This window comes from Mustela nigripes, chromosome 10 (genome assembly GCF_022355385.1).
Source record: "Mustela nigripes isolate SB6536 chromosome 10, MUSNIG.SB6536, whole genome shotgun sequence".
Taxonomy (NCBI): domain Eukaryota; kingdom Metazoa; phylum Chordata; class Mammalia; order Carnivora; family Mustelidae; genus Mustela; species Mustela nigripes.
In genome coordinates, this window is record NC_081566.1 from 27,088,868 (window position 1) to 27,099,767 (window position 10,900).

Below are 10,900 nucleotides of genomic sequence, written 5' to 3' on the forward strand. Positions count from 1 at the left end.
TTCTGATTCTACCATGACAGGGGCTTCTTTGCTGACAACTGGCTGGCCTCAGACAGTTCCTCCCCTGTCCATTAGGTATGCTCCAGTAAACTTGGAAATTTAAAGAAAGGAGTCTGCATTTCAGCTTCCTTCCCAGAAGATGTAAATAGCATAGGCGCAGCTCCTCGCTTCATCCATCAACATATCTAAGACACGGGTTTGTGCCAAGCTAATACATACTCCTCCATACTTTTCTAACCAGAACTACCACGGTGGGTTGGTGGTACTAGCCTTACATCAAAGGAAAGGGGCCTCTCAAAGTGTTCATTCCAGACCAAGGACATCTGCTATGAAGATGACCTAAAAGTTCCCTGTACTACAGACTGAAAATAGCAGTTTTAAAAAATTTTTTATTTACGTAATCTCTACCCCAAACGTGGGGCTCAAACTCATGGCCGGGAGATCAAAATTCCCATGTTCTTCCAACTGAGTCAACCAGGCCCCCTTGAAAAAGGTTGTTGCTGTTGTTTTTAATCTTTTAAAGAGTTTATTTATTTATTTACTTAACAGGGAGACAGAGAAGAGAGGGAACATAAACAGGCAGAGTGAGAGAGGGAGAAGTAGGCTTCCCGCTGAGCAGGGAGCCCAATGCCGGGCTCGGTGGGAGGACCCTGGGATCACGACGTGAGTGGAAGGTGGACTCTTAACGACTGAGCCACCCAGGGGCTGGGGTGGGGGAGCAGATTTTAAATGATAGTGTTCCTACCCCCCAACCCCAAATGTTTTAATGTATATAAGACTCCTAGACACATAAACAGAAATCATCAATATGATCATTATCGCCATAAAGTGGACAGGAAAGATCTACAAAAATCTACAAGGGGAATTACAGAGGAGGGGCCGGCAATAATTGTAGGTTTATGGCAAACAGCATCCTAAAACTAGATGGAGGACCTAGCAGGAGCAGCAGGTTGAGCAAGACCGGGAAGACAAACTGGCGACGGGGAGCTGGTAGCTCCGGGGAACCGCAGGAAAGGTGAGTAGGGACAAACGCAAACTGAACGAAGGGCAGCAAGAAGAGAGGAGCGCTCCACGGCGTGAAATACCGCGAGAACGCAAAGCCAATAAGAAAAGCCCTCCAGCTGTAAGCTAAAGTCCCGCCCTCCGTCCCGCCCCCTACGCCTCGGGCCCCGCCCCTCGCGTCCGCGCCGTTTTCGGCCCTCAATAAAATTCCCGCAGTTCAGCGGTTGCGCCGGACAATATGGCGGCGTCCATGTCCATGCTGGGCTCTCTGCTGCGGACCGTTCGTCAGGTCAGGCCCTTAGTCCCACGCCTAGTCCTCTCCACTGAACTCCCAAACCCACGGGTCCCCTGCTACTCTGGCACCTGGAGCGGCCAGTGCCGACCCGTCCCAGGGGAGGTCAGATGTAAATTTGATGTTCGTAAGCCTATAACTGACAGGCATTGGAAGCTGCAGATTGCCGCCCATTTACAAGTGAGTGCAGGTGGAGAAGAAAAGGGGTCGGTGAATCGAAGCCCCAGGGACTCCAGCGTTAAGCGAGGAGAGCCGGACATAGGAGACTTGACCGGAGTTGAGCAAGGGAGAGGGAAAGCCCTGAGAGTGTGGTGGCCCGGAAGCGGACGACGGCAGCGTTTCAGGGAGCAGGGGGTGGTCCGCTCAGTGCTCAGTTGACAGGCCAGTTAAAGGGCCGAGAATTGGCTATTGGTTTTCAGCAGCGTGTTGTTGGGGTCTTCGTCATAGCAGTTTCAGTGGTGCGGTGGGGGCCAAAGCGTTCGAGGGAGAACGCGAGGAAAGAAACTGAGGACTGAGTATAGACCTTTGTTTTGAAGTTTTGCTACAAGGGGAGCAGAAAAATGGGTTGGTAGCTGCTGGAAGGAGAGGTGGGTTAAGAGTGGGTGTTTTGTGTCCTTGTTTTTTCACGCGACGGAAGTAACTTTCTGTGTTAACGGGAAGATCTTGTAGCGTGGGAAAAACTTAAGAGGGAAGAATTGTGCAGTTGTACTTTTGAGTAGGTAAAGATGATGGGTCACCTATTCCATTGTTTAGTCTTAGGAATATGGACAGTTCATCGTCAATGGTAGTGTTATCCAATAGAAATATAATCCCAACTGCATTATGTAATTTAAAATATTCTAGGGCTACCTGGATGGCTCAGTTGGTTAAGCGTCTGCCTTGGGCTGGGTCATGATCCCAGGGTCCTGGGATAGGGTTCCACATTGGGCTCCCTGATCAGAAGGCAGTCTGCTTGTCCCCCTCCCTCTGCCCCAGTTTGTGCTCTTTCTAGTTCTCTCTCAAATTAAATCTTTAAAAAAGATAAAGTATTCTAATACCCCTGTTAAAAAAGTAAAAAGAAACATGGAATTAATTTTAATTAAATATTTGAAGCCTGCATTTCCAAAATATTAACTTCAATATATAATCTGTGATGACGACTTATGAGAAATTTGCATTCTATTTTCATACTAGGTCTTCAGAATCCAGTTTGAATTTTGTTTACAGCACATCTCAGTTTGGATGCCACATTTTCCACCATTAAAATGGAAAATGTCCTACAAAAATAATAAAGTGGTTTAATATTTACAGCTGCTTCAGTTTAAATTTTTAATGAATTAAAATGAAATAACCTTAGGAATTACATTCCCCAGTTGCACTAGTTACATTTCAAGTGTTCATTAGCAATGTGCAGTTAGCTATATTATGCTGCTAACTATATTAGACTGGATATTTAATAACAGGAGAGAATGTATAATATGTGATCACAGATACTAGGAAGGGGGTAGTTGTAATGGGTGTTTATGGAAATTCTTTCCCAGTTGCTTCTAATTTTATAATTAAAGAGAAGTCATCAGTGGAGTGTGAGGGTTTGAAGCAGGTGTTAGGGATTTAAGAGAAGAGGAAATGGTGAAATAGGAGCAGACAGGAAAACTAGTGACAAGAATTAGAGCAAGTACAGTAATGTGACAGAGGGACCAGGGAGCGGAGATTGGATGGAACACCATAATATGCTTATGCATGTGGAATTCAGGCTGGGTAAGGGGGAGACAGGAAATCAAAAGCCGAGTGTGAAAAGGTGGTAGGATCAATGAATTAAAAACCTAACAAGGGTTGTTGTTGGGGTGTTTGAAGATCAAGCCAGAAAGAAGTGATAGAGAATGAGGGGCACCTGAGTGGCTCAGTGGGTTAAGCCTCTGCGTTCCGCTCAGGTCATGATCTCAGGGTCCTGGGATGGAGCCCCACATTGGGCTCTCTCTCAGCAGGGAGCCTGCTTCCCCCTCTCTCTGCCTGCTTCTCTGCGTACTTGTGGTCTCTCTCTGTCAAATAAATAAATAAAATCTTTAAAAAAAAGTGATAGAAAATGAGACACACAACACTGAGATAACAAAGCTTGCACCTACTGGTAATAAAAGACCTAGGGCATGGAAGGGAGTACAGAAAATCACTGGAGGGGGAGGGGTTCAAGGAACAGAGAGATCAGGAGATAATTCATGTATGTTGAGATCACCAGGAATTAGGACAAGAATATTGGAAAGTGACAATGTGCCAGGATCTAGATTCTGTGAAAAATGAAAGGGAGGGTCTGTGGTAGACAAGGGCAGGAGTGAGGGGTGGTGGGAGGGAGAGTCAAAGCTTCCTTTCAGGAAGGAAGGTTTGGGAGCTGCCCTGAAGACCAAGAAATACACTTCCCACACCTCCATTCCCAGTCATGGGAAAAGAAAAAAAAAACGGAGGAAGCCATCAGGAGGGATTCAGGATTCAGCTAGCGGAAAAATCTGAAGATTTTAGAGGAGGATTTAGAAGACTGTATGACTGTAGGGCTTATGTTGAAGAGGGCCCCCAAAAGCATTTTGGGAGGTAAAGACAGGTGGGGGGGGGGGCAGAAATAGGATGTGTACAGAGCAGAATGCAATCTTAATGTATATAGCACTGTTAGAAACTGATAAAATATTGACCGTATAAATGTAGGCAAGAGACAGAACATTCACAGAAGAAATATTGTAATAAAGCAATAAATGCTTTAAGAGTATAGGGGCGCCTGGGTGGCTCAGTGGATTAAGCCGCTGCCTTCGGCTCAGGTCATGATCTCAGTGTCCTGGGATCGAGCCCCGCATCGGGCTCTTTGCTCAGCGGGAGCCTGCTTCTCTCTCTCTCTCTGCCTGACTCTCCGCCTACTTGTGATTTCTCTCTCTGTCAAATAAATAATAAGTAAAATCTTTAAAAAAAAAAAAAAAGTATATATTTCTCCTCTAGTCAGAAAAAAATAGTTATGCAAAAAATGAAAGATGTTAAAAAATAAATAGAAGCCTGTTAGATGATAGAGAAGAAGTTGATTAGGGATAGCTTGGATAAGGATCGAAGGGAAATGTTTAATTTTGTTTCCTAAGTCTCCTTGACTTTCATTTTCATACGTAAAAGTGCACCTTAGGTTGCCAATCAACACATTGTTTCTTGCAGCCAGAATGTTCTCTCCTGTTCTTATGAATCTTATGTCACTCATTTTCTTGTTTGCTTTGAACTAACCATCTTCTGTCCCTTCCCCTGCCCCTAGCTGTATCAAAATCCTGACCGTCTCTTCAAAACTTTGCTGAAGCCCTCTGTAACATGACATTTGTTTCCAGCCCCAGAGACCATGTTACTCATTTGACTCAGTCCTGTGACAGATCATTATTGAAATTCCATTTGTGCTTGTCTTATTTCCAAGGGTGATTGTAGAATTGTCTTCCCCCACGAGGCTTTTAGCATTGAATATGTTCAGTTTCTCTTTTTCAGTTTATCAAAAAAAAATGTTGGCATTCTTGTAATCTCATTTCCATAGCTGAAAAATTTTTTCAAGATTTCTTTATTTTAGAAAGAGAGTGAGTGAGTGAGGTGGGGAGGGGTAGAGGGAAACAGAATCCCAAGCATACCGCCCACACTGAGCAGAGAGCCCCGTCTCACCACCCTGAGATCAAACCTGAGCCCAAACCAAGGATTGGATGCTTAACCAACTGTGCCATGCAGGTTTCCCTCTGTAGCTGAAATTTAATTAATTAACATGTAATGTGTGCTCTGGTTTGGGAGAGACTTGAGTTTTAGTGGCCTATACAGTCTGTGCCTTTACTATATTGAGAAACAAAACCGAGCTGTGTGTATTTGAAGATCTAATTGGCTTTATTAAATGATTCTGGAATGAGGAACCATCCCATCTAGAAAATGGAGGGGAACTCTCAGAAACTGTACAAAATGAAGGTTTTTATAGGAAAGAAGTAGGGCAGGAGAGTTATTAGCAAAAGAAAAGGATTGTTCCAGGGCGCCTGGGTGGCTCAGTGGGTTAAAGCCTCTGCCTTGGCTCAGGTCATGATCCCAGAGTCCTGGGATGGAGCCCCGCATAGGGCTCTCTGCTCAGCAGGGAACCTGCTTCCTCCTCTCTCTCTCTCTCTGCCTGCCTCCCTGCCTACTTGTGGTCCATGTGTCAAATAAATAAATAAATAGAATCTTTTTTTAAAAAAAAAGGATTGTTCCAGGCAAGGTCACTCTCCCTTAGGGGGATGAGCAGTGGGTCTTATTATGCTGGTTACATCCTCTTCTTTGGGTGATGAAGGGCCCTTGTGGCACTTACTGGTCCCATCAGAAAATTCCTGACTGACCAGTTAAGATTACTCTTGTTGGGGAAGTTCAAATTGTGAATGGACTTGGCCTAAGTAATGCCATTTTGGGCTTTTGGTTTTCTGTTTTAATTAATTGTCCTTTTGGTCAGACTCAAAGCTTAACAGAAATGTGATCAGAATTGAAGGCATTAGCGCCACTCAGTGACCTCAAGTTCTAGCAGTTTTTATTATTCCTTTGTGTGGTATCCATAGGTCCTGACATTTTGGCTTACCCTCTGGAATATTCACAGGTCATGGCTTCAGGTTCAGTTTTTTAAGTTGGTCATTTTCTTTGTTCCTTAGATGTTTCAAGTCTCTTTTCTTAATTATTAAAAATTTTTTAAAAGTAATCTCTGTGACCAGTGTGGGGCTTAGACTCATAACCCCAAGGTCAAGAGTCACACGCTATACTGAGCCAAGCAGGCACCCCCAGATGTTTCAAGTCTTAGATCATTTGCTTAATGGTTAGCAGCTGTGAACATGCATTTAAAACTTCTGAGAGAATACAGGGCACCAGGGAAGTTATTATGATTAATATAAGCAAGATAATTCCCAGTATATGGAGTGTGCTATAGAGCTATAGTCCCCAAGACCCAAGCTAATAAAAGATCAATCAAAGAAGGACCCCATGGAAGGAGAGCTTTTTAAGCCATGTGACTTGTTACTGTGATTTATGTAATTGAGTTTCCGTTTTCTCAGAAGTGTTAACCCAGGCACAGCAGGTGGTGGCCATAAGGACAGACACCTTGCTCAGATAAAAGATAATTAAGAGCTATTTTCTTATCAACAACTTTGGCTAGAGAGTCTAAGGATCTTTGTTGGGCTGCTATTGTTTAGCAACAGATGTTGCAACGATTTTAAGAATTAAGGAGCCATTCTTGATCATTTATGTTTATCCCCAACCAGAGAAATACAGACCTGTCAAAAGGAATAAATGAAAGCCTCCTGGTAGGTCCTTTTTAACAATGTGAATTCAGGGGAATCGACCAATAAGATGTCTTATTTTGCTTGTGGAAAGTTAAGAGCACAGCTAGCTTTTCTCCTCGCCTGAAATAAGAGGTTACACCCTCTGAGCAAGGGCCTGAGGATGTTAATCTTTCCAGGGAGTGCGGATTAAAGGACAAGAAAAGGTGAATGGGTTTTATGTTTAAAGCATGGAGTCTTGATCTGTCATCTTCGGTGAAAGTAGTCTACCTCAGTGTCAGTTACTTCTCTTCCTTGCCAGTTTGACTTCTAGGTCTGCAGCATCTGTGTGGACCAGGTGTCAGGTCAAGTGTTTTTTTTAGTTTGCATACTCAAGGCTTAATACCTATTAGTTTTGCAGCAGCTCTTGGTAAGGTCTTTTCCAGTGGGGCTCAAGAGCTGTTCTTCTCTGGTGATGTTTCCAAAATGCCCAGACTTCAGGCTCCAGACCATAACCAATAGGATCCTTTGAACTGGGGTTGAGTGGAAGCTTTATTTACCTGTTGATGATAGGGTTTATCTTAAGGTACTAAAGATTTACAGTAGCTAGTCATACTAGCATGAGACTATAAGAGATCAGCAGAATATCATATACTGATAGAATCCCAAAAGGTTTGCAAGGTTTTTGTTAATGTTTGTATGATTTACCCAGCGAAGTGGGTGCTGTGGTCTCTGGAGATCATGGAAAATATACTCCAGGTGGGAAACACAGTTCCTAACTATTTCTTTGCTGTTGTGGGGACATCATCCTTGCAGCAGGGGTGAAAGCTTCAGCCCATTCAGAAAACACACAAATAAGAACAAGAAGGTATTGATCACCTGTGCTAAGTGGCAGTTAAGTGAAGTCCAGCTGCAGGTGCCTGAAGGGTAACCAAGGAGGTCTGAAGCCTCTGGGAGCACAAACCATTTTTCCAGGATTATGGCCCAAACAGATGAGACATTGCTGGTAGACTGTTTTTGAAGGCAGATGCTTAACTGGCTGAGCTACCCAAGCTCTCCTATTTGGTCACTTGAGAGAGAGAGAGAGATTGATTGATTGAATGGGGGAGGCAGAGGGAGAGAGACCATCTTAAACAGACTCCCTGCTGAGCACGAATCCCACACAGGGCTCAATCTCAGGACCCTGAGATCATAACCTGAACTGAAATCAAGAGTCTGATGCTTAACCAGCTGAACCACCCAAGCGCTCTGGTACCTTTTGATATTAAAGCTTTTTTTTTTTAAGTGGGCCTAATCGGGCCCAGCATTGGGCATGGAGCCCAATGTGAGGCTTGAACTCAGGACTCTGATGTCCAGACCTGAGCTGATACCAAGAGTTGGATGCTTAACCAGCTGAGCCACCAAGGCATTCCTCTTTTTCCTTTTCTTCCCACCCCCCACCTTTTTTTAAAGAAGCTCTGTACCTAATGGCTTGAACTCAGTACTCTGAGATCAAGAGTCACATGCTCTACAGACTGAGCCAGCCAGATACCCCTTAAAACTTTTTTTTCCCAAGATTTCATTTATTTAGGGGTGACTGGGTGGCTCAGTCAATTGAGGATCCTTTAAAAAAAAAATGTGTTTATTTTAGAGAGAGAGGATGTGAGCACAGAGGGGAGGGGCAGAGGGAGAGGGAGAAAGAGTCTTAAGCAGACTCCAGGCTGAGCAGGCAGCCTAGCATAGGACTTGATCTTAGAATCCTGAGATCACAACCTGAACCAAACCAAGGGTCAGATGCTCAACCAACTGTCCCACCCAATCACCCCAAAACTCATTTTTAAAAATAAATTCCTTGTGGGGCACCTGGTTGGCTCAGTGGGTTAAAGCCTCTGCCTTCGGCTTGAGTCATGATCTCAGGGTCCTGGGATTGAGCCCCGCATCGGGCTCTCTGCTCATCGGGGAGCCTGCTTCCCTTCCCCCCTCTCTCTGCCTGCCTCTCTACTTGTGATCTCTTTCCATCAAATAAATAAATCTTTAAGAAAATGAATAAGTAAAATAATATAAAATTCCTTGTAATCTTAGCCAGCTTGACCACATATTCCTTTTTAAAATTCCTTTTTAAAGATTCCTTTTCCACAAAACTTCTATAACTCTTTTTTCCCCCCTACATTTCATTTTTGTCCTGTGTATCTTTAAACAACCAGCCTAATTTTAGGACAAAATTAATTTTTTTCCCTTTAACAAAAAATTCATCTCTATTTCTCACTTTTTTTTTTTTTTTAAATTGAAAACATCCTACCTTCTTGGCATATGGAGATGTTTCCCTTATTTTTAGTAGCTTTAATTACATATATGCAAATTTTTAACTTTAAAAACTTTAATTTGTAGGGGAAACTAAGAAGTAAGTGTGAATGGTCTGTTAACCAGCATTCCTTAAATCTGTGAATTTATGCATACATTTCATTTTATGTAGAAGCACACATATGCCTTTTAAAATTTTTTCACGTACCATTACCACATCTAAGTATCTTTTTGAGTATCTGTAATAAGAATCCAAAAGTAGATGAACCTATTTTTAGTAATTAATGTTTTAGTATTTTGTCTTATTTGGAAATGCTAGATATTTAATGAATTTAACTCATCATTTAAGCAAAACTTTAAGGTTTCAAGTACCAAAAAGATTTGGGGACACTATTTTAAAAAGGTCCCTAAAACTTTGTATTTATTTAATCTATTTGTTAAATAAGTTTAGATTATTTACCAGAACGTTATAGGACGTGATACCTTGAAAGGCTTGTTTAAGTTAGTTTTCATTTCAAGTATTTTTTTCATATCCCATGAAATTGAAAAACATTTGGGTTTCTCTCTTAGAGTTTTATAATACCCAAATTTTACAAGCACTTGCCTTCAAACCAACTAAATAGAGCTCTTTTACAAATTAATTTTAGCAGTACCGTGTGAAAGTAGAGAAAATATCTCCTACAACATGTATAGACACACAGACAAGATATAATAAACATTTATAGCATTTGTTTTTACTAATATTTGTGGAGAGGACATACAGGCCTGATTTCCAAATACCTCCCTGTATGGAGGAGCGGGGGAAGGGAGAGATGAAAAACTTTTCCCTAAAGTTTTGTATTTGCTCTTAGGTCCTGGAGAAGATAAGGGTAGAAAATTTACGGAGAAGGTATCTAAATTTTCTTCAAGGTAGAGATTTGGAGTCTGTTATTAGAAATGCGAGAGCCTGGGCCTAAGAATAGCCCTTTTAGCAGTTTGTATTCTAAGAGGACCTCTTTCATGGGGCATCTGGAGGGCTCTGTCAGTTACGCATCAGACTCTTGATTTTGGCTTAGGTCATGATCTCTGGGTGGTGAGATCAAGCCCTATGTTGTGGGGCTCTGCACTCAGCAGGAAGTCGGCTTGGGATTCTCTCTCAAATAAATAGATCTTTAAAAAAAGAAAAAAAAAAGATAAAAGGGCCGTTTTCCAGGGTGCTTGGTTGACTCAAGTCAGTAAAGCATGTGACTCTTGATCTTGAGGGTCATTAGTTCAAGCCCCAGATTGGGCATGGAGTCTTCTTTTAAAAAAAAAAAAAAAGGAAAAGAGCATTTTTCCCTCACTTTTTTCCCTTCAGTCTCAGGGCTGTGCTTAACATTTGAGGGCTGTGCTTAACATTTGAGAGATGTGATAAGATTTAATCATTTCAAGGAACAGAGAATGAAAAAAAATTACAATTTTTTGTAGTGAAACTAAGAAGTAAGTGTGAATGGTCTGTTAACCACAAAATGGTCTGTTAACTACAAAAAAATTACAATTTTTTTTCAGGACATTCCAATTTAAAATTTACCTTTTTTCTTAAGAGGACAGTTTTGTTTCAATATCTTGATCATTTATAATACGTTCATTTTGAGAGGAATAGGCGAGCTTTGGGCACTGGTAAAGATATGTAGATGTTAACTTTTTCTCAAGTTTCATTTCTGGTTTTGTAGAGATTTGTAAGACAGATTTGTAAGATAGTTTTTAATTCTGTAAAGAACTAGAATACAGCCTGAATATCAAGGAACTGGCCCACTTTTTTTTTTCTTTTAATTTTTAAATTTTTTTATAAACATAAAATGTATTATTAGCCCCAGGGGTACAGGTCTGTGAATCGCCAGGTTTACACATTTCACAGCACTCACCATAGCACATACCCTCCCCAATGTCCATAACCCCACCACCCTCTCCGGCCCCCCTCCCTCGGCCCACCTTTTTAACTAGATTTGTTTCTTCATATTAGGGAGATTTTTAACTAAAATGAGAACCAAAAGATTTCTGTCTTTTGAAAATCTGTATTAAATAAAGCCATTCAGCTTTATTTCTTTTTTTTTTTTTTTTTTTTTTTTTTTTT

General features: G+C 41.7%; 1 protein-coding gene across 1 annotated transcript in view; it reads left to right on the top strand.

The window, feature by feature from the left end:
• The first annotated feature begins 1,182 nt into the window (after positions 1 to 1,182).
• The window catches only part of MRPS14 (mitochondrial ribosomal protein S14), a 29,421-nt gene continuing 19,703 nt past the window's right edge, over positions 1,183 to 10,900 (top strand). The window contains exon 1 of the mRNA XM_059412857.1: positions 1,183 to 1,291. Coding sequence (XP_059268840.1) covers positions 1,241 to 1,291 — 51 coding nt within the window. The 5' untranslated portion in view covers positions 1,183 to 1,240. The remainder of the gene's footprint in view (positions 1,292 to 10,900) is intronic.